Source organism: Brachyhypopomus gauderio, chromosome 3, assembly GCF_052324685.1.
Source record: "Brachyhypopomus gauderio isolate BG-103 chromosome 3, BGAUD_0.2, whole genome shotgun sequence".
Lineage (NCBI taxonomy): Eukaryota > Metazoa > Chordata > Actinopteri > Gymnotiformes > Hypopomidae > Brachyhypopomus > Brachyhypopomus gauderio.
Window position 1 is genome coordinate 39,186,673 of NC_135213.1, and position 23,911 is coordinate 39,210,583.

Below are 23,911 nucleotides of genomic sequence, written 5' to 3' on the forward strand. Positions count from 1 at the left end.
GCCTTATTCCTTCTCAACTCTTCTTCTAGCTCCCCCTTTATCTTTTCATTCTCCTTCATCTTTTGTCTAAGTTCTTCTACTTCACTCAGTCGTGCCTTTTCGTTTTCCTGGTAGAAGAAGATCTCGTGCCTAAGCTTGATCTTCTCCAGCTCCTCCCTCGCTGTGTACTCGGCCAACCTTCTCGTCTCCTTTATACACTCCTCCTCCATTAGCTTCCTCTCCTCTTCAACCACCCTCTTTTCATCCTCCAGTTCCTTAAGTCTGTTCTTCATTTCTTCTCTCTCTCTTGCCCACTCCTTTTCCATCTTCTTGTACTCACTGACCATCTCTCTGTTTTTTATCATCTCTGTGTCTATTTGATCTGTGGCTTTATTAATCCTGGATATCATATTTTCAATTGTCATCTTGAACATCTCCTCCTGTTCACTCAGCGTCTGTGTGTAATCCTTTGTTTGTTCCTCACTTCTTTTCAGAATTTCACTTTCCATCTCAGTCTGTATACTGCAGTCCATCTTCTTTCTTATAACTCTCCACTGTCCACTACTGTGTTAATTAGTTGTATGTTCAGCTGTGATGCTGTACAGTCTTTCCTTTTTCTCTACAAATATCACACTGGTGTCGACTGCCTTGACGTGCGGCCTTATATACGTTCGGTTATGTTGTGTTATGTCGTTACTATAGAAACGGAATTCTACTACTTACCAACGTCATGCTAAATTTCCTTCGGGATCAATAAAGTATGTATCTATCTATCTATCTATCGATGTATTGTGACGTCATTTCGATTAATCAATTCATAACATCTAAGTAAACAAAAACATACTGTGGTTTTACTAAATATATATATATATATATATTACTTTATTCAGTAATAGTTATTCCTTTTTAATAATAAGTTCATTATTATACATTTATTTTTTTTAAGAAAAAAATTTAAAAATATGCAGAAGTACCACAATAAACCGCAGCATGAATGAATTTACATTTGAGACTGTTCGTATCTACTGCCATTTTAATTTGGGCAAATTAATTCTACTTTAAATAATACATTTAAATAAAGGAGTAATGAGATGGAATTGAATGAATTACATTAGAAAAGGAGCACCCTGGCAGCAAAGTAGATACCTGTCACGTTTTTTATTTAAAAATAAGGAAAATTTTCCGCTGGTCGCTACGATCATTCCCTCCAGCCCAATCAAGGTCCGGGACCCCTTATATTTTACACGACGTCTTCACTTTTTTGATAGAAACACCTTCTCTCTCGTTACATTCATCCATCTCTGATTAGTTTTTCGGGTTTGTTGTTCCCGCTGTCAGCGCTAATCTCGTGAGAACTGACACTCGGGCTACTGCAGGTTGCCATTCTCGCGAGACTAGCGACATAGTTCAGTTTGGAGAGGCGCTTGAATGCTTTTAAGATTTATACTAGGTATGCTGACGAACCAACGTTCGATGCGAAAAATTCTGGCTCAGTAATGTGTTCCAAACTACGTTGTACTTTTGTAAAGGTGTCATATAACATCACTCCTCACCGCCTAGCAGGTGTATGTTTTTTCCTGAATACTACTGTGACTTCGTCAAGCACAAACCAGCCAATCATCAGGCACTATTTATAGTCAACTCTGTGGCGATTTCAGGTCGGGAGACCAGCGAGAAGATACTTTGTTGTTTTCAAGCGGTCTGTTTTCTTCATCAACGCTCCGGACACCATCGAAATATATGTGGACCTAAAAATACAGCTTTTATCTCAATACTGACCAAATTTAATCGAAATCCGTGCAGGCGAAAGTATTTTACTAGACCGCGGAAAATAAGTAGTCATGATTGACATTGGTGTATCGAACGTCACGGTAGCTAGCAACTTTAGGCTAAAAGCGGCGTCTCGGTTTAACTCGTTCCCACAGTGTTTTCTTGAAATCGGTACTGATACCAGTGTTGTGTAGTTTAATCTCATTGTTTTCTGATATAACTTGTTGTTAAATGGTAATATAGTTAACATCACTTCGAATTAGATTATGATTATGATTAATTATTAATTATGATTAATTAGAATTAGATTATGTGAATTTCAGTCACACGACTTCTATTGTAATTAATGTATTATATTTTAATGTGATACATGATATTATAAATATCATAACTTTATCAATTCTCAACCAATTTTCAAAATCCAGGTATCATTTTAAAGGTATATTTCAGCTCTGTCTAGATATGTGATTCTTTTAAAGCTTGAGGCTGTTTGAAAATTTTGTCATCATACCTATATATACTATATTACAATACGGGAATTTACGGGAAAATATTAATACGGGAGGACATCGGGAAAGAGGGGTAAAATATGGTAGTAGTTTCCCAGCCAAAACGGGAGAGTTGACAGGTATGCTCTATGCCAGGGGTGGGCAACCTTTGAGACATGGAGTGTAATGAGTGTGTGGCACTATCAGCAAATAAAATTGGAGCGGGGGGGGGGGTAGCGAGTGTAAATTGTTAGGGAAGTGGAGGTGTAAATGGACACAAATTAAGTATTATATCACGATCGATCGCCAAGTATATGCACACAAAGACAGGACTGAAACGAGTCTTGATCACATGGGTGGACAAGTCAAGCCTCATCTGACAATGTGAAATATGGGAAATATGATCTATAATGTGTGTTCACAAATGTGAGAAATGTTTGATTATGCACCAGTGAACTGAAGCCATTTGAATGTCTAGCATTACCTGAACCGCTCCATGTGTCTTCAGTTCAACTTCTTTTTAGGGTGTGTTGGGTCTGCAGGACTGACGGTTGCTAAGATCCTGCGGCGCGTGCGTCTGTGAATGTCAAGCGATGTGTGCAGCTCAGTCCATCAGTCCCGCAGCAGGGTTGAGATCCAGACCCAAACCAACTGTGAGTATACGTGCATCTTGATTCGTTAGGTCAAACAAAACGAAAGATGATTTGATCATTGGTGTGTTTACACGATGCTCTAATGTGATAAAGGACGTTATAAACGACGCGCAAGCAGCTCTTAAACATGCACGTTCGCCTTTATTATATCCACTTTCATTTAGTTGGTAAACGTTTAGCTTCAAGGAGCAGCATAGTACTAACACGATACAGTGCGTAACTCTTAAGACATTTTGGTGGATACACATGTGGGACTGGAATGTGTGAGTCTTTTATTTCCCACCAGACCGGACCGCGTTTACTGGCGGGTCCCAGTTTGTTCCCCGTTTGTTCCCCGGGCAACAGGCCACCAACAGTCGCTCCAGCTCTCCAAACGTGTGTTTCAGCATAACAAACGAGCTAAAACCGAATAAAACATGAATGAACGACCCTTTAATTAGTTTGAAAATGATACATTCACTACACTACAGTTCGTTGGGTAAAAGTTATATTACAGAGGCTGTAATGTTGGGAAGTGCAGTTTCATGTTGTGTTTTTTGACTTGCGTGTTGTAGGTGATGGACGTTAGAAGCCACGGAGAAGCTGATGACACAGATGATCTCCTCTGTGCTGGTCTGAATGCTTGTCTTAGACTTTTACTCTGATTCTGGATCAGTCTTGTCGGTGTGGGTGGAGGTGCATGCGCTTTAACTGAGCTTTAACTGAGCTTTAAAGGAGCCTGTCTATATACAAAGAACTGACGCTGTTGTTTAAGGTGCAGCGACTTCTAAATATAATCACACATTATTTTGATCCCAGATACCTCTGTGTTAACGTTCCATATTAACACTGTGTACTGCAGTAGTTCATGGGTTATAATCTGACCAATCACAACAGCAATGGAGTGTCTTTTCAGTCTTTCATTTTGATGTTAGTTTCTGCCTGTTCTCTGTTCTCAGATGGTGTTGAAGAGGTGACCAGTGGTTTCTGTCTGGACCCAGCTGCTCTCTGCAGAGACCACTGCGATCTCCTGCTTGACGCCATCGATGATCAGCTCAGTAGGCTGCAGGTCAGATGGGAGGCCACTCACAATATTTCTTCCTTTCTGTTTCTTCATTGAAAAACTGCATTTCCAGCAGTTAAATGAGTAAATGTTGACGTTGTGTAACACGTCACAAAGTCACTGGCTCAACACTACAGTGATAACGCAGCTGAAGTGTTGGGAACCAGCGTGCAGACATATTCACGTGTGTCTGGCTCACGCACACCTGGCACACCTGGTGAAGGCCTTGCTTGTCCAGTAAGGAAATAACACGATGTCTCTGGTTCCTAAAACTGGGACTAACCCCGTGACCTCCATAACAAAATGATAAAAGACATTTCTTTCAGGCAAAAGATCATTTGTTTGATCAGTTATATTAATACAAGGATGCTTTTGTGGGGTCTTATATCCCTGATTTGTGCCATATAGATACAAGCAGAGAATATGATCATTTAACCAGCAAATGTGTTAAAATTACCTTGTACACCTGCAAAAAAAGCATGAATGTGTAGTGGGTGAGAATGAGGATATTTACTACAAAAGTTAAATTTCTAAATTTACGCTAAATTTCTGTTGTGTCCCTAGACTCATAGTCATGGCCGACCAAATGGAGGGAACGGCAAGACGGAGAACGTTCTCCACTCAGGTAGACTCAAGGTCTCTGAGGATCACGTTAGCAGATGGCGGTGGGCGTGGCCTGTGATCTGTGGGCGTGATCTGTGGGTGTGTCATTGGGACCAGTACCACGCTCATCACGTTTTCTCATGCTCTCACCTGTCTCACACCTGATTCAGCTCATTGAGCAGGTATAGAACTCATCAACCTTCATGAGATGAGTGAGAATACAAAAATACACTGAGCTTGAGATCCAAGGACTCGGACTGGGAACCAGTGCCTTTCACTGGGTGTCAATTCTGCAGACTGTCCAGAATCTGGATACTTGAAAATTTTTAATTTTAATTGGATTTTTTTTCCTCTGATTTTTGAAAATAAATATAATCTAAATCATTTTAGGATGATGCCCAAATTCAATATTTGTTTTAGGATATAGCACATGTGGTCTTTTTTATATCTTTAAAATTATTTTCAGTGCACCTCAGAAGCAGTAAGTCTATGATTAAAGACTCTGTCCTGAGCACCACGCCCCCTCCAACTGGCAACACTACCTCCACGCCCAACGAGTCAAACTCTGACCTCCCGGACACTTCCACAGGTAAAACAGGCCGATAATGGTCCCGTCCCAGGGTGCAGTGCCTCCTGTAACGCCGAACCGTTGCCTGTTTCCCTGCCGTTACAGAGGTCACTATAAACATAGTGGAGCGAGGTGGCCAGCAAGAACGGGGCAGTGATCGTGTTCGCCTCTTTACTGCCCCCTCCTGGCAGACACTGGGAGCTGCAGGACCCGGTGGCTCGAAGACTGAGCAGTGTCTTTGGAGACTGGAACGACTGCTGGGAACTACCATTGGGGTGTGTGTGTGTGTGTGTGTGTGTGTGTGTGTGTGATTTCATCATTACATTAAGACATTACAATATTTGTTATATTATTTATGTATGACACATTTCATAATTTTTTTTTTCATTTAATATTATTATGTATTTTTAAAGTGAAAGGTGAGGCAGATTATATGCCCCGCCCCCCTGAGGGACGAACACAACACAACAACAGGACAACTGCCACTGTGGACAAACAGTACAAACAGTACAACAGTATAACAAAGCTAAAATAGCATCTTTAATAGGTAACAGGGGAAGAGGAGGAAGAGGACGAGGAAGAGGAGGAGAGCGTGTGCACTGAAGACTTCAGCTCAAGATTCAGAGATGTGATGCTGGACGTTCCAGTGCCACGTTCAACTGGAACAGGTATGCTGACCTCAGATCAGTTTCCAGTGACCATATAGATTAGGTCGATGGGGATGGGGGTGGGGTGGGAACTGGTCTCAGTTCAGCATAAGGAAACGAGCTTCTGCCCTGGATTCAAATGACCTACAGGCCTGTTGTGGGATGATACTCATTTGAGTGTCCACAGATGTAATGGAGAAGTCTTAAAAGACTGGAGAGATTTTAATTATAATGAGTTGAACTGACAGGAATCAACCAGTAGGAGGCAGCATAGCTTTATGTACGTACCTTCTGAACTGGACCTTTATGAAATCATGATTTTCATTTAAAAGGGTGCAACAATCTCTTTAAAAATGTTGGGTTTTTTGTCAGTGGGGGACCGTAGGGGCACAGTTAGGGCGTACTCACACTAGGCACAGTTTGCTGGTTCCGTGCTGGGGCCCGGTTATCCCCCCTCCCCACTCCCCCTCTGGCCTGCACTCACACTGGCTTCAGCAACCCGGCCCGAGCACGCTTACGTCATCACAACGCCGCTTTATTTGGAAAAAAAGCGCGCTCGCACAACACTATGGAGTTCACGATTCTCTTTTTATTGTATTTTTGGAGTCGTTTTGGAAGTGCAGAAACACGGTGCAAACACAGATTTATCGATCATTTAACACAACGATTGTCTGCTAATCGCTTTGCCGCTATGACTGTTTAACGTGAGCGTCGCATCACTGATGTCATGTTTGAGTTCCAGCGAAATGAACCAATCAGACGAGGCACCAAGCGGGCCCGGGCACGGATAGCGCTCACACTAGAAGCGAACCGTGCCCGAGTCCACATGAATCGTGCCCTGGCCCACCTCTTCAAAGCGGGCCCGAGCACGGTTAACTGATCCGGGCCCGGGCACGGTTGGAGCGCTCACACTAGCCAAACGAACCGTGCTTCGGCAGGCAACCGTGCCCGGGCCCGGATCGCAGAGCCTAGTGTGAGTACGCCCTTAATGTATTTGAGTTAACTCAAAGTCAAGTTAATGTAGCTGTTATTCTTGATGGTTCTGTCCTAAGCCACAGACAGTCTGAGCAGTGATACTGTACGCGTTACTGAAGCCCAGATGGCAGGATATCTGAGCACAACACACAACCCCAGTAGGCATTCTTCACAAACGCCCAAACCCAGACCCCTAGCAGGTAGCTCCTGGCTTCATCTGTGAGCCAGACCTTCTCTGAGCTGTTTCTGTCGTTAAAATGAAGTAGATTTACTCATACTCACAGTGTCAGACAACAATAATATAGAGTAAAAATATACAGTGCATCAGAATAAACCATTTTCAGTGCTGTAGACGTAGGTACTGTGTTCATATAGATATCTGAGCTTCTGTAGTTCCTCTGAGGAGGACAGACTTGTTCACCACAGACAGCGATCTGGACTCGCTGCACACAGAACCGGTACTATGGCATATTCAGCATACGCTGAACAGATGCTGTGTATAGTCTTGTGTTTGCTTCGGCATTAAAAGGCAGTGAACTTGTGAATTGCTTCAGAAAATGCAAAATGCATGAATATAATCACAATGCAACTGAAACTGTAGACAAGCAGCGTGTGTCTGGGTTTGAGGGACCAGTTGTGTGGTTCTGACTCACTGTAACGACCTCCATGGTAGGCAGTGTGACCTCTGACCTGAGTGAGTGCTACATTCTTGTGGAAGTTATATATGACATGTTTTATGAATCTGGATATGAGTTTACGAGCGTGAATGGCAGTGAAACCTCTCTGCTTGTGTGACGTTACAGCGTGGGAAGGTCAGAACGGATCCTGTGATGAAGGACAAACACTCAGGTAATAATAATAAATAATAATAATCTTTATTTGTATAGCACCTTTCATACATACATGCAACTCAATGTGCTTTACAGTATAAATAAAAGAAACATAAAAAGGAGAAGACAAAAAGGAAATGTTAGAAGAAATTAAAGTAAAATAACATAAAATGTAAAAAAGTAAAGTAAACAATATAATAAAAAAGTAAAGTAAATAAAACTAAAGTAAATATAAGAAGATAACAAAATATTAAAATTAAAGATAAAAAGAAATAATTAAATAAAGTGACAAATTATAAAATAATAGACTAGAGTTTCTTAACTAAAAGCAGATCTAAACAGAAATGTTTTGAGACTGTTCTTGAAACTATTCAGGGATTAAATGCCTCTGAGCTCTTCAGGAAGAGAATTCCAGAGCTTTGGGCCATAGTGTCTAAAAGCACCCTCGCCAATCTTTAATCGGCATCTAGGAATCACCAGTAGATTACTGTTTGAAGACCTCAGAGACCTGACTGGAACATATCTAACCATCATTTCACTGAGGTAAAGAGGGGCAAGACCATGAAGACATTTAAAAACCATGACTAGAACCTTAAAATCTTTCCTAAAGCTGACAGGTAACCAGTGCAGTGAGTGGAGTGCAGGTGTAATATGATCTCTCTTTCACCTGTGGGTCAGAACCCTTGCAGCCGCATTCTGAACTCTCTGTAGGTGCGAAATAGAGCTCTTTGGAAGAGCAGACAGAACAGCGTTACAATAATCTAGCCTTGATGTGATAAATGCATGGACAAGTTTTTCACTGTCAGCAGGAGTGAGCATATCTCGGACCTTAGCAATGTTTCGAAGGTGAAAATAAGCTGTCTTGTATGTAGTCATGATGTGTGATTTGAAGCTGAGCTCATTATCAAAGGTGACGCCCAGGTTCTTAACACATTGTCTGGCATTCAGATTCATTTGATTTAAATATTTAAACATCATTTCTTTGTGAATCACTGCCAAGAACAAGAACTTCTGTCTTCTGTTTATTTAATTGCAGAAAATTGTCAGACATCCATGTCTGTATATCATCTATGCAGTCAAACAGTGAGCAAATTGATTTTAGGGCCTTAGGTTCTAGAGAAATGTAAAGTTGAGTGTCATCTGCATATTGATGATAACTAATACCATGTTTATTAATGATATGTGGTAACGGAAGCATATATAGGTTGAATAGTAACGGCCCAAGAATTGATCCTTGGGGGACGCCACAAGTTATTTTTTGACGTGTGGAGGAAGAGGTACCTAATGCTACGTAGTAATCAAGCCCAGTTAGGTACGATCTAAACCAGTCTAAGACTAAGCCACTAAGGCCTACCCAGCTCTGTAGTCGATCAAGAAGAATTTCATGATCAACCGTGTCAAAAGCAGTGCTTAAATCCAGCAGAAAAAGGACTGAGAGTTTGCCTGCATCCGTATTCAATCTCAAGTCATTTACTACCTTAACTAGGGCTGTTTCAGTGCTGTGGAGAGCTCTGAAACCAGATTGAAAAGTGTCATTTATTTGATTTACTTTTACATAATCATTCAACTGGATTGACACAACTTTTTCAATGATTTTGCTAAGAAAGGAAAGGTTAGATATAGGTCGATAATTATTGAGAATTGTGGGATCAAGATTTCTGTTCTTTAATAGTGGTTTAACCGTTGCTGTTTTTAAAAAGTTAGGGAATTCACCCAATTGCAGAGACTGATTAACAATCGTTAGAACTTCATTTGCTAATGAGCTCAGAACCTGCTTGAAAAAGCATGTAGGTAAAGGGTCCAGTTCACAAGTAGAGGATTTTAGTGATGAGATCACATCAAGTAGTGTTGTCAACTTCTTGGAAATAAGACATATTAAAGTTAGGCTGAGTAACTGATATAAGGGTTGATAGTCTATTAGTGCTTGTTGCTATGTTCTGCCTTATACTAGTAATCTTGTCCCTAAAAAATATTGCAAACTCATCACATTTTTCAACTGAAACAGTCTCAGGGAAGAAACAGGAGGTGGGGTTTACTAGCTGATCTATACTTCTGAACAAGACAGCCGAGTTATTATTTGATGAATGAATTAAGGTAGAGAAATAGTTTTTCCTTGCTGATTTCACTTCACTGTTGTAATTGTGCAATGTTGTTTTATAAATATCAAAATGTACTTGCAATTCTGACCTTCACCAACGTCTCTCAGCCTGCCTACAATCTTGCCTAAATTTTACAATAGAAGGAGTGTAGATTAAACAGCGTGAATCTAATGTTATCAGACAAACTTGGGATACAAACTAAATCAATGAAAGTAAATCCAAAATATTGATTCTCCCTGTTTCTCTCTTTCTTTGCTCTTTCGTTGTGTGTGTGTGTGTGTGTGTGTGTGTGTGTGTGTGTGTGTGTTAGCTCTGATGAAGGGCAGGTTATAAGACTCGGTAGAAAGCTGAAAACTCCAACCAGAATTCAGCGAAAGAAGAAAAGGATCCAAAGCGAGAGGAACAACTACAGCCCAACTCCACCCTCTACACCCACTCCACCCTCTACACCCACTCCACCCTCTACATCCCCTCCACCCTCTACATCCCCTCCACCATCTACATCCCCTCCACCCTCTACACCCACTCCACCCTCTACACCCACTCCACCCTCTACATCCCCTCCACCCTCTACACCCACTCCACCCTCTACACCCACTCCACCCTCTACACCCTCTACACCCCCTCCACCCTCTACACCCTCTACACCCTCTCCACCCTCTACACCCCCTCCACCCTCTACACCCCCTCCACCCTCTACACCCACTCCACCCTCTACATCCCCTCCACCCTCTACACCCACTCCACCCTCTACTTCCCCTCCACCCTCTACTTCCCCTCCACCCTCTACTTCCCCTCCACCCTCTACATCCCCTCCACCCTCTACTTCCCCTCCACCCTCTACACCCCCTCCACCCTCTACATCCCCTCCACCCTCTACACCCACTCCACCCTCTACTTCCCCTCCACCCTCTACATCCCCTCCACCCTCTACACCCACTCCACCCTCTACACCCCCTCCACCCTCTACATCCCCTCCACCCTCTACATCCCCTCCACCCTCTACATCCCCATCCACCCTCTACATCCCCTCCACCCTCTACACCCACTCCACCCTCTACACCCCCTCCACCCTCTACACCCCCTCCACCCTCTACATCCCCTCCACCCTCTACACCCACTCCACCATCTACACCCCCTCCACCCTCTACACCCACTCCACCCTCTACACCCACTCCACCCTCTACATCCCCTCCACCCTCTACTTCCCCTCCACCCTCTACTTCCCCTCCACCCTCTACACCCACTCCACCCTCTACACCCTCTCCACCCTCTACATCCCCTCCACCCTCTACACCCACTCCACCCTCTACACCTTCTCCACCCTCTACATCCCCTCCACCCTCTACATCCCCTCCACCCTCTACACCTTCTCCACCCTCTACATCCCCTCCACCCTCTACACCTTCTCCACCCTCTACACCCACTCCACCCTCTACACCTTCTCCACCCTCTACACCCTCTCCACCCCCGTCACCCTCTGCAGCTGTGAGACATCGCCCGTCTTACACAGGCACTAGAGAACAGGTATCTAGTGACGTCTTTACTTTGGTCTTTACTTTGGTACCTCAGTCATGGCCTCAGGTCTGGGAATCGAACCCATGACCCTCCTGTCACAAGACCAGTTCCCTATCACAGGACCATGACTGCCCCTTAACCGTACAAGTCTTGTTTCTCTGCTCTTGCCGTCACTTTCCGCCCTAGTAATCACTAGTGTGTGTGTGTGTTCTAACTGCACAGGTGGGTTAAAAGCGGAGGACAAATTTCGATTGCGGTGTAAAAAATCACAATTGACAAAATATGGCACATTTACATTTTATTTACAAATGTTTGCCAACTGTGATGAGCTAAAATTACTAGCACATCCTTCTGACTTTTGTTTTACAGGAAGCGTGCGGCTACAGGAGTCGATTTTGATGATGGAGATGATGCGTAATCTCTTCATGCTGATGAAATAACATGAAATGTTCCAGTTTTAATCCACCAACACTATCACTGTTACTAATCGGTATTTTTAAGTAGATAATATTAACAATACAAATGTTTTTTAAATCTCTATGGAACTATTGTAATGAATTATGAAGGTCGTATGATTTTAAGAATGGCATTTTTGAAATAAATATTCTATTTTAATTTCCTAAAAGAGTGATTTGTTTTGTTATGTATAAAATTTAAAACGAGTGCCTACATCAGTTCATCTCAAGAGTATGGAATAAACCATTAAAAGTGAAGTTTGGTACTGCATAAAGTTGAAACGGATAAAACAATTCCAAAGATAAATAACCATATGCACATTTATATCTTAGAAAATATGAAATTCTATCAAGGTACTAAAGGATACTGTACAAGAAAATATAATACACAAGTTTTTAGAAAGGTCATTTTCATGGTTTGTTTGAATGGGGAGTACAGAAACCAGCTTTTCTTTGCAAGCACATTCTTTAATCTGCTTTAATCTTAATCTGTTTTAACATAACTCCCTGACCTTATGTGTACCACTGCATACTACCTGCACGTGGCCAGGTCTACTAATGTAGACCTACCAATGTAGACCTACACAAAGCAACAAGAAAGTGCAAGAAAGTATTTACGTGTTGCTCGGTAACATAAGTTTGTGAAACTTTTTGTAATGACAAAGTTTAATAAACATATCACAGTCTTCTGGCATTTATTATGCTCCTGTTAACTAAGAAATGGCGCTTGTAGAACTGTTGAAATGAAGCGTGATTTCAACTGAAATTGCAGCCGTGCTGACAGGGGCGGACTGGGGAGAAAAAGTGGCCCGGGAGTTCCTGACAGACTGGCCCACTAAAATATATATATATATATGTGTGTGTGTATATATACTGTATATGAATCTATACATGGTACGTAGTGTATATGTGTAACGCTGGGACAGAAGCAGCAGGAGACAGAGGCTGAGGGTGACCGGGTGTGCTCTGTGTGGTTGTGGGCGTGCGTGTGACCGAGGGAGTGTGTGTAGGCGCCCTCTGGCGGCCTCCAGGCCGACCTACCGTGACAATATGTCAGCTTTTATTGTCATATGGACAATATTACTTCCAGCAATAATATGATTACAAAGCCACATATTGGTATATCAAAATAACTAACAAACTTAACAACTTGACCCTGACAAAATACAGGGGAAAACAACTGGAAAGCTACTGAAACCTACATTGTTCACTCAGTGAGTAACCTCTGTAGCTTGTCTTTACTCTCTCAGCTTTTCAGTGCCACCTTTACGTTTGGTAGTTTGTTTAGACCAGGGGTGCCCACACCTTTTCAGCTTGTGAGCTACTTATAAGATGACCTAGTCAAAATGATCTACCTACAATAAAAATGCAAAACAAATGTATTTCTTCTATATTATAATTATTATATTATATTATTTCAGTTATTATTGTTACTATTTAATAGTATTACTATTAATAATAGTATTGCTATTTAATAGTGTATTAAATCAAGGTCCAGGACCCCTTATATTTTACACGACGTCTTCCTTTTTTGATAGAAACACCTTCTCTCTCGTTACATTCATCCATCTCTGATTAGTTTAGTCTGATCGGGTTTGTTGTTCCCGCTGTCAGCGCTAATCTCGCGAGAACTGACACTCAGGCTACTGCAGGTTGACTTTCTCGCGAGGCTAGCGACATAATTCAGTTTGGAGAGACACTTGAATGCTTAAAAACACATCACAAAACAGCTTTACAATTGTATGGGTCCAGATCCCTAATGAGCGACAGAGATGACAGTGGTGAGGAAAAACTCCCTATGATGGTGGGGATTAGGAGGAAACCTCAGGAGGACCAAGACTCAAAAGCGAACCCATCCTCCATTGGGCGACCCGTTAGCATAAGTCTGTATTTATAATCCAAATATAGTTCTATAGTTATAGTTCTAATTCCAGGCCAAGCAGTCACAGTCCCATCAGTGCAGGTGGTGAACCTCGGGTAGGAGTTGGCATCAGTGCGTCCTCTGTGGCAATGGCACATCCAACCAAAATGAATAAGTTCATAAAATGTGTTTAGAAATAATATTATGGCATTTCATAATAATAATAATGTCTCTAGGGCACAGGTTCGTTTACTACCCTTTCTGTAACGTACTAATCAGGCAGACAAGGATCCAAGTGCGGATAATAGCCGTCTTTATTGAAACAATGATCACAGAGCTATCAAACAGGTGAGGGTGCCATCTAGTTGCAGCTCCATTGAATCCCCTGTGGTTCTTTGGCCTAAAGAGAGAGAGGAGAAAATGATTATTATGAGTATTGATGTGATATAAATTTGAATTTGTTGCACATCCTTGGTTGTTTTTTATACGTGTAATGAGTGTATACGTATCCAGTAAGTGTTCTCTAATACTGTGTATTCACCCACTATGGGATATGTATATGGGTAGACAAAACTGAGTTGTCATGTGTGAGGAGTAAACTCACATCACTCTGCAGGCACATTTTGAGGCAGACCAGTTCATCAGAACCAAACAGGGCAAGACTAGGCTGAGAGCAGATGCTGTTTGCACCATTTTTGTGCATCGCCCCGCACTCAGAAAGAGGAAGCCCCCTGCACAATACGAAATGACAGAAAGAAGAAACGGTTAAAAGATGGTCAGCTTGGAAGCAAGAGCCAATCCACAAAGGTGAAAAACAACTCCAGCAGCCGAGCTTCAAAATCCAACAACCACCCAAACAGCTCCAAATCAAGCCCATTAGACAGAAACATTTGGACTAATCATTACTCCTACAAGTAAATCTGCTTATTAAGAGGTGGATAATTCACTAAAATGCTTTAATTCACATTTTAACGCACATGTTAATTTGATTCTGATGTCCTTATAATACACAATCAGATTTTTTAAGCGTACTAACCTGTAAAAGTGTATCACAGATGGTCCACTGGTCCAGCTTGACTGCGCTGCTCGTATTTGCTGTAATCAAACGGGTCCGTTGGAGTGAACGGAGATGGCGCGACTCTCTCTCTATATGGTTCTGGTTCAGAGGGACTAGGCAGGGGACGAGGTCTAGGAGGAGATCAGAGGTCGGTACACGGGGAAGGCAGTAACACGGAGAGACCGCTCGGTACGTGGCATGGCACCAATACTTCACAAGAAGAGTGAGGGGGAAGATTAAATAGTTGCGATGGGGAGGCGCGATGAGCGGCAGGTGAACCGCATCTACACGGAGATCATGTGCGGTTCCTCACACTTTCACTTCAGTGCTTGAACCATTTTCGCCATATGCTCCTCCACCATCGTCCCAGAGTTCTCTTCTCAGAGCCCTCAGGTTTTCCGTCTTTCTTCACAAACGCTCTAGCCACCATTTGCTTCAGGCGGCATGAAGCCTTATTCCTTCTCAACTCTTCTTCTAGCTCCCCCTTTATCTTTTCATTCTCCTTCATCTTTTGTCTAAGTTCTTCTACTTCACTCAGTCGTGCCTTTTCGTTTTCTTGGTAGAAGAAGATCTCGTGCCTAAGCTTGATCTTCTCCAGCTCCTCCCTCGCTGTGTACTCGGCCAACCTTCTCGTCTCCTTTATACACTCCTCCTCCATTAGCTTCCTCTCCTCTTCAACCACCCTCTTTTCATCCTCCAGTTCCTTAAGTCTCTTCTTCATTTCTTCTCTCTCTCTTGCCCACTCCTTTTCCATCTTCTTGTACTCACTGACCATCTCTCTGTTTTTTATCATCTCTGTGTCTATTTGATCTGTGGCTTTATTAATCCTGGATATCATATTTTCAATTGTCATCTTGAACATCTCCTCCTGTTCACTCAGCGTCTGTGTGTAATCCTTTGATTGTTCCTCACTTCTTTTCAGAATTTCACTTTCCATCTCAGTCTGTATACTGCAGTCCATCTTCTTTCTTATAACTCTCCACTGTCCACTACTGTGTTAATTAGTTGTATGTTCAGCTGTGATGCTGTACAGTCTTTCCTTTTTCTCAACAAATATCACACTGGTGTCGACTGCCTTGACGTGCGGCCTTATATACGTTCGGTTATGTTGTGTTATGTCGTTACTATAGAAACGGAATTCTACTACTTACCAACGTCATGTATTGTGACGTCATTTCGATTAATCAATTCATAACATCTAAGTAAACAAAAAACATACTGTGGTTATAGAATTTTAGTACGCAACTTACTAAAAATATATGAATATATATATATTACTTTATTCAGTAATAGTTGTTCCTTTTTAATAATAAGCTCATTATTATACATTTCTTAAATAAACCGCAGCATGAATGAATTTACATTTGAGACTGTTCGTATCTACTGCCATTTTAATTTGGGCAAATTAATTCTACTTTAAATAATACATTTAAATAAAGGAGTAATGAGATGGAATTGAATGAATTACATTAGAAAAGGAGCACCCTGGCAGCAAAGTAGATACCTGTCACGTTTTTTATTTAAAAATAAGGAAAATTTTCCGCTGGTCGCTGCGATCATTCTCTCCAGCCCAATCAAGGTCCAGGACCCCTTATATTTTACACGACGTCTTCACTTTTTTGATAGAAACACCTTCTCTCTCGTTACATTCATCCATCTCTGATTAGTTTTTCGGGTTTGTTGTTCCCGCTGTCAGCGCTAATCTCGCGAGAACTGACACTCGGGCTACTGCAGGTTGCCATTCTCGCGAGACTAGCGACATAGTTCAGTTTGGAGAGGCGCTTGAATGCTTTTAAGATATTGTGATGAACGTAGAGAAAGAGGGTGGGTTGATTAGGGGGAGGGGTTTAGTGGGATTTAAAACGGAAGAGAGATTACGGGGGGGGAGGACGACGCTTTGTTTGGGACTGGACTGTTCTGTGAATCCGGATTGTGTGGGTGCACTCTGAGGGACTGTGTCGAGATTAAAGAGAACGCGGACACGACTTGGAGGCTTTGGAGGTGTTCGCGACGTACCAGAGGAATCTGAGAGACTGCTGAGTGTTACGCGATGTGTGTTGGTTAACGTGCTGAACGAAGACATCCGACTCCACAGCTACACGGGGGGGTCTTGACGGCCACCCGAACGAGGGAAGTTTGTTATTTTAAAACTAAACTTATGTGTATATGTGCCCGTTGAGAACTGGGGATAGGGTGAGAGATAAACTGTTTGATGAATTAGTATAGGTCTCCCTGCATTAATGAATTAGGTGTGATTATTGGGTGTGTGTGTGTGTGTGTGTGTGTGTGTGAAGTGGTAGTAGGTGGCGTGCCTTAATTAATGTGTGCTGGGGTGTGATTTTTGGGTTTTATACAGTAGCACGTGATTGTGTGATTAGAAATGCTGGTAGAGACTGCTATTCTAAACATTGTATGAGTTGGGGAGGTAGCTGTGGGAAGAGAATGCCTACTGGTGTATTCCGTGAGGATAGCCGACGATCCTGTCTTAAATAGCCCATGGGGGTGTGCGGTGATACACAGTGTCTTTTAAGAGTGTTTTGACGAAGGGTTTTTTTTCCCGTGATATTTTAAGGAGGTATTACTTAATAGCCGGTAGGAGTGTGTGTGTGCAGTGATGCCATGGGTCTATTAGAGGGGATGTCAGTCGTGCTGTGTGTAATTAAATGGTGATTATTAATAAATATTGTTATATGGCTGAAACCCGTGTTGATTGTGTAGTTCAGACAGGGGGGAAGGTTTATCAGGCTCGTCCGGACCATACCGGATGAAAAAAGGTGGTGGCAGCTATTTAAATGATCCAGTGGCTTAGAGCCCTCTAGTGGCAGTAAGCGGGAATCTTACGTAACTAGCTACATAGAGAGAAGGATAAAGGGGGTTCGTTACACTGGTGGCAGCGGTGGGATGTCTTATATTTTCGTTGATAGTTGTCATTTTTTGTGTGTGTAAAGATGTCTGAGCCTGATCAAATCATCCAGCCCCTTAGTAGCACTAGCCCAGCTGTCCAGCCTCCATCGCCGCCAGTGAGACAAATGTCGCGTCCAGTATTTATGCCAGAGACCTTTACGGGTTCCGGACGTGAGTGGGTAGACTGGTCGGAACAATTTGAAATGGCCGCGGAGGTAAATGGCTGGGACGATGTGTTTAAATTAAAATTTATGTCTCTGCTTTTGACTGGTAGGGCTAGGGATATATATAGCGGACTTACAATGGATGAGAAGGGTAGTTATCAAAGTTTGAAAACAGCCTTAACAAAATGTTTCCAACCCTGTGATAGTGCTGAGTGGAATAGAGTGAATTTTTTAAGTAGGAAACGGTTGCCTCAGGAGACTGCAAGAGAGTATGGGAATGCTCTTAGACGTTTAGTTGTTAAAGCCTACCCTTCTGTTGGTACAGCAACACAGGATCTCCTTGCTCAGGACCAGTTTATTGCTAATGTTGGGCCAGCAGATATACGTATCCAGTTACGCACGGCCAAACGGCAGACATTAGAGGAGCTTATTAATATCGCCTCGGAATTAGAACTTATACGGGAGTTAGAGCAGTGCCCTACTAGACAGCCCACACAAGTGCTGGCTAATACAACAACTGTCGTAGACTCTCAAATGCACACACTTTTAGGGGTGGTGGAGGGCCTTAGACAGGAAGTGAGAGCACTGCAAGACACCGTTAAAAGTCTTCCATTGAGTAATAATGGGGGTTTTGGGGCCCCCGAGGATCTGAGGGTCGTGGTCAGGGGCTTACCATGGCAGATAAATCACCAGAACGAGGCGGTTGTTGGGAATGTGGGTGCAACCGACATATTAGAAGGGATTGCCCTTATGCGAAGGGAAACTAGAGGGGGCTGGTTTAGTAGGCCCAATGCCCGCCCCCTCTGACTTACCCAATCAGGGCCTGCTTTTGGTTACCCCCCCAGGAGATCAGGGTTTAGGGGTATATGTTTCAGCTACGGTTGGGGGTTATGAGAAACATCTTTTAGTAGATACTGGGGCGCAGGTGTCTATTATTTCCAAACGGATGTGGTTAGAGATTACGGGGGGTGAGTCTGATCTTCAAAATTATGAGGGTCGAGTAGCTGTAGCCAATGGGGGGGAGATGGAAATTTTGGGAAAATGGCAGGTAGTGTGTCAGTTTGGGGCCCTTGCTTTAGTGGTAGAATTTCTGGTTGCTGATGTACCTTTGGGAATTCTGTTGGGGATTGACTTCCTTCAAAAATAGTGTTGTCATTGATCTGAGGGAGAAACAGTGTACAGTTATGGATAAGAAGTTGCCCTTATTGTTGAGACAAGGGGGAACCCATCTTTTCTCTGTTTCCGTCCATAACGATGTTGTGGTCCCTCCTCGAAGTGAGATAATAATTTCTGGGATCGCGGAGGGTTTGTTTGGGGACTATGGGGAGTGTATGTTTGAGCCATCACCTTCGGCACAGGGGGCCCTTATGGTTGCCAGGGTAGTTTGTCAAACTCGGCAGGGTTTTTTGCCAGTTAGGGTACTTAATGTGGCAGATAGTGCCCAGGTGCTGAAGCAGGGCATGACCCTGGGTACCCTGGATACTGCCATTAGAGTAGAAGGGGCCAAGAGGATACCGGGGGTAGACCCAGAGACCCGTAGTGATGGTTGGACGGTAGATAACTTGGTTAGACAGTTAAAGTTGGAGGAGAGGGGTTTTACTGGGAGTCAGATGCTTGCAATAAGGGAGCTGCTGGGGAATAATTTCTCTGTATTCAGTCGAAATGAGGTGGATTTGGGGAGAACTCATTTAACGCTGCATGAGATTGATACTGGGGTAGCTAAGCCCATTAAGTTAGCACCTCGAAGGGTGCCATTACATCTGCAGCAGGAGGTAGGAGATCATATTAAGGGAATGCAGAGAGAAGGTATTATCCAACCCTCTTGTAGTCCATGGGCAGCACCTGTGGTCCCGGTGCGAAAAAAGGATGGGGGTCTCCGCTTTTGCGTTGATTATCGAAAATTGAATGGGGTTACCCGGAAGGATGCGTACCCCCTACCCCGGATCGATGATGCTTTGGACAGTTTGGCTAGTGCTCAATGGTTTAGTACACTTGACTTGGTAAGTGGTTACTGGCAGGTGGAAGTAGCACCAAAAGATAAAGCGAAGACAGCATTTATTACCAAGCATGGACTGTTTGAGTTCAATGTGTTACCATTTGGGTTAACAAATGCACCGAGCACGTTTCAACGATTAATGGACCTAGTATTGGCTGATCTGCAGTGGACTACCTGCTTGGTTTACTTAGATGACATCATAGTGTTTGGTAGGAACTTTGGGGAACATCTGAGTAGGTTGGGGGAGGTTTTGTCAAAGCTAAAATCTGCTAATTTGAAAGTGAAGCCTGCCAAATGTGATTTGTTTTCTACCAAGGTACAGTACTTGGGTCATGTCATCTCTATGGAGGGAGTGATGGCTGATCCTAAGAAGGTGGAGGTAGTGAGAACCTGGCCAGAGCCGACTAGCCAGACAGAAGTGCGGAGTTTTTTAGGGCTGGCTTCCTATTACCGTCGGTTTGTCCGGGGGTTTGCAGAGGTGGCTCGGCCTCTACACCAATTAACTGAAAAGGGCAAGAAATTTCATTGGGATGAGGCTTGTCAACAGTCTTTTGAACAGTTGGAGGTCTGTCTTGTAACTGCCCCTATTTTGGCTTACCCCGATCCTAAGAAGACCTTTATCCTGGATACTGATGCCAGTGATTTTGGGATTGGGGCGGTGTTATCGCAGGAAGAAGATGGGGTGGAGAGGGTCATAGCATATGGTAGCCGAGCGCTCTCTAAAGCCGAACGGAGATACGCAACTACGAAGAAAGAGCTACTGAGTATGGTGGTGTTTACAAATTATTTTAAGCATTACCTCTTGGGAAGGGAGTTTGTTTTGAGGACAGACCATAATTCATTACGTTGGCTTCATAACTTCCAGGGTTTAGAAGGGCAGTTAGCTAGATGGGTGGAGCAGTTGGCAAATTTTCAGTATCAGATTGTCCATCGGCCGGGACGTCAGCATGTGAATGCTGATGCCCTCTCCCGAGTGCCATCCTTACTGGCAACTGTTGAACCTGAGTTGAAAGACCAAGGAATGCCGGTTCTTAGTGTGATTAGAACAGGTGGAGGTGGTAAAGAGGTCCCAAAGGTACAGGTGGTACAACAGTTTAATGGGGGGGAGGCTATTGAACCAGAATTGGGTGATATAATTTTGGCCCAACAGGCTGATCCAGAGCTGGGTCTCCTGTTACGGTTGATTGGGACAGCTCAGGGAGTGGAAGTTGTGCAGCAAAATCCCTCACTGCAGAAATATGTTCCGGTATGGAATCAGCTACATGTGCGAGGGGGACAACTGGTACGAGTGGCCCCATCATGGCAGTTGTTGCCTGCGGTAACGCAGTTGGTTCTCCCGAAAAGTAGGGTTTCTATGGCTTTAACTATGTTACATAATGACCCCATGGGTGGACATTTGGGGATGCAGAAGTTAAAGGAAAAAGTGAGAGCCAGGTTTTACTGGCCGGGATGGGGGGGATGTAAAAAGGTGGTGTAGGGAGTGTAGTGATTGTGCATCGCGTAAAGATGCTGGCTCAGCCCCTTGTGCCCCCCTCATACCTTCTGTTACTTCTAGGCCATATGAAAGGATTGCTTTGGACATTCTTGGCCCCCTTCCAGAAACTATGCAGAAGAAACGTTATATTTTAGTTATTGGGGACTATTTTTCTAAATGGACGGAAGCGTTTCCCATACCCAATCAGGAGGCTAAAACAGTGGCCAAAGTGTTTACTGAAGAATGGGTCTGCAGGTATGGGGCTGCGCGGAGTATACACACAGATCAGGGGAGGAATTTTGAGTCCCGTCTGTTTAGAGAACTGTGTCGGTTATTGAATATGCACAAGTCACGCACATCACCGTATCACCCACAGTCAGATGGGATGATTGAACGCTTTAATCGTACTCTTTTGTCAATGTTGTCCCTATTTGTAGAGGCGAATCAACAAAATTGGGATACACTTTTGCCGTTCGTAATGATGGCTTATAGGAGTAGTGTGCACGCCAGTACGGGGTTTAGTCCCTATAAAGTAATTTTTGGAAATGAAATTGTGTTGCCGGTTGATGTCCTCATGAATTCGGGGCTACAAGAAAAGTTTATGACGACGGAGGAGTATGTTGCTAGGATGGAAGGTATTTTATCTACTGTTTGTGAGGCCGTTAAGAAGCATCAAGCTAGGGCGTCGGAGGGGCAAAAGAAGAATTTTGACATGAAAGTTAATTTTCAGTATTATTCGGAAGGGGAGCTGGTTTGGGTGAGGAACGAGGCTAGGAAGAGGGGGGTTAGTCCGAAACTGCAAAGACGGTATCGGGGGCCTTATAGAGTTTTGGAGAGGGTTTCCGATGTGTTGTATCGGCTTCAGAGTGAGGAATTGGGTTCGGAAATGGTGGTCCATTTTAATCGCCTAAAACCCTATGTTGCACGGTCATGTCCAGCTACCGTAGACCACTGGGATGGTGGGGGAGAGAGATCCCCCATAGCGGTGCCTAACCTGCAACAACCATCTAGGAGGACCAGAGTGCACCCCACATGTAAATATGGGAATATATGGACATTTAGGAGGTCTGAGCAGTCATCTGCGTCCAGCGCCCCGTCCGCCAGCCCTGTGTCCGGCCCTGCGTCCAGCGCCCCGGCCGCCAGCCCTGCGTCCAGCGCCCCGGCCGCCAGCCCTGCGTCCAGCGCCCCGGCCGCCAGCCCTGCGTCCAGCGCCCCGGCCGCCAGCCCTGCGTCCAGCGCCCCGGCCGCCAGCCCTGCGTCCAGCGCTCCTGCCGCCAGCCCTGCGTCCGGCTCTGCGTCCAGCGCCCCGGCCGCCAGCCCTGCGTCCGGCTCTGCGTCCAGCGCCCCGGCCGGCAGCCCTGCGTCCGGCGCCCCGGCCGCCAGTCCAGCGTCCGGCTCTGCGTGCAGCGTCCCGGCCGCTTGCCAGGCGTCCAGCTCTCCGGTTCCTGTTTCAGTGACCGGTATTTCAGGTCATTTGGATGTGCCAGCTCCAGGTCCGGCGATATCACCGGACCCTTTAATGTTGCCCCCTAGACATGAAACTAGCGACTTGGAGGATAGTACAATCTCTTTACGCCCAGGGGCTTTGGGGTGGGCTCAGGACCCTCGACCCAAGCGAATTTGTAGGCGCCCAAGATGGGCCAGTGATTTTGTGTTTCAGTGACTCGGGGACGAGTCTTTTGGGAGAGGGGGGAATAGTGTGATGAACGTAGAGAAAGAGGGTGGGTTGATTAGGGGGAGGGGTTTAGTGGGATTTAAAACGGAAGAGAGATTACGGGGGGGGGAGGACGACGCTTTGTTTGGGACTGGACTGTTCTGTGAATCCGGATTGTGTGGGTGCACTCTGAGGGACTGTGTCGAGATTAAAGAGAACGCGGACACGACTTGGAGGCTTTGGAGGTGTTCGCGACGTACCAGAGGAATCTGAGAGACTGCTGAGTGTTACGCGATGTGTGTTGGTTAACGTGCTGAACGAAGACATCCGACTCCACAGCTACACGGGGGGGTCTTGACGGCCACCCGAACGAGGGAAGTTTGTTATTTTAAAACTAAACTTATGTGTATATGTGCCCGTTGAGAACTGGGGATAGGGTGAGAGATAAACTGTTTGATGAATTAGTATAGGTCTCCCTGCATTAATGAATTAGGTGTGATTATTGGGGGTGTGTGTGTGTGTGTGTGTGTGTGTGTGTGTGAAGTGGTAGTAGGTGGCGTGCCTTAATTAATGTGTGCTGGGGTGTGATTTTTGGGTTTTATACAGTAGCACGTGATTGTGTGATTAGAAATGCTGGTAGAGACTGCTATTCTAAACATTGTATGAGTTGGGGAGGTAGCTGTGGGAAGAGAATGCCTACTGGTGTATTCCGTGAGGATAGCCGACGATCCTGTCTTAAATAGCCCATGGGGGTGTGCGGTGATACACAGTGTCTTTTAAGAGTGTTTTGACGAAGGGTTTTTTTTCCCGTGATATTTTAAGGAGGTATTACTTAATAGCCGGTAGGAGTGTGTGTGTGCAGTGATGCCATGGGCCTATTAGAGGGGATGTCAGTCGTGCTGTGTGTAATTAAATGGTGATTATTAATAAATATTGTTATATGGCTGAAACCCGTGTTGATTGTGTAGTTCAGACAGGGGGGAAGGTTTATCAGGCTCGTCCGGACCATACCGGAGGAAAAAAGGTGGTGGCAGCTATTTAAATGATCCAGTGGCTTAGAGCCCTCTAGTGGCAGTAAGCGGGAATCTTACGTAACTAGCTACATAGAGAGAAGGATAAAGGGGGTTCGTTACAATATATACTATATTACAATACGGGAATTTACGGGGAAATA

At 44.2% G+C, this 23,911-nt stretch overlaps 1 protein-coding gene across 9 annotated transcripts; it reads left to right on the forward strand.

Moving 5' to 3' along the window:
- Positions 1–1,340: 1,340 nt before the first annotated feature.
- LOC143509491 (uncharacterized) lies at positions 1,341–11,175 on the forward strand. 9 transcript variants are annotated; one of them, XM_076998266.1, is made up of 10 exons: positions 1,341–1,429; positions 2,746–2,890; positions 3,445–3,502; positions 3,829–3,938; positions 4,497–4,557; positions 5,002–5,124; positions 5,209–5,378; positions 5,651–5,771; positions 7,529–7,574; positions 9,965–11,175. In XM_076998266.1, exons 2-10 carry the CDS (start codon positions 2,831–2,833, stop codon positions 11,172–11,174), a joined length of 1,959 nt encoding a protein of 652 aa, XP_076854381.1. In that variant the 5' UTR covers positions 1,341–1,429; positions 2,746–2,830; the 3' UTR covers position 11,175. The 9 variants fall into 9 exon arrangements, with proteins under 9 accessions (XP_076854381.1, XP_076854380.1, XP_076854378.1 ...); XM_076998265.1 differs by lacking the exon at positions 1,341–1,429 and adding an exon at positions 1,443–1,542; XM_076998263.1 differs by lacking the exon at positions 1,341–1,429 and adding an exon at positions 1,621–1,678.
- The last annotated feature ends 12,736 nt before the right edge of the window (positions 11,176–23,911 follow it).

What these genes read in the sequence shown, in the direction of transcription:
- LOC143509491 (XM_076998266.1), top strand. Translation starts at nt 2,831, where the DNA reads ATGTGTGCAGCTCAGTCCATCAGTCCCGCAGCAGGGTTGAGATCCAGA. An exon ending in ATCAGCTCAGTAGGCTGCAG is followed by an intron (nt 3,939 to 4,496) that starts GTCAGATGGGAG and finishes TTGTGTCCCTAG; the next exon opens with ACTCATAGTCATGGCCGACC. An exon ending in TGCTGGGAACTACCATTGGG is followed by an intron (nt 5,379 to 5,650) that starts GTGTGTGTGTGT and finishes CATCTTTAATAG; the next exon opens with GTAACAGGGGAAGAGGAGGA.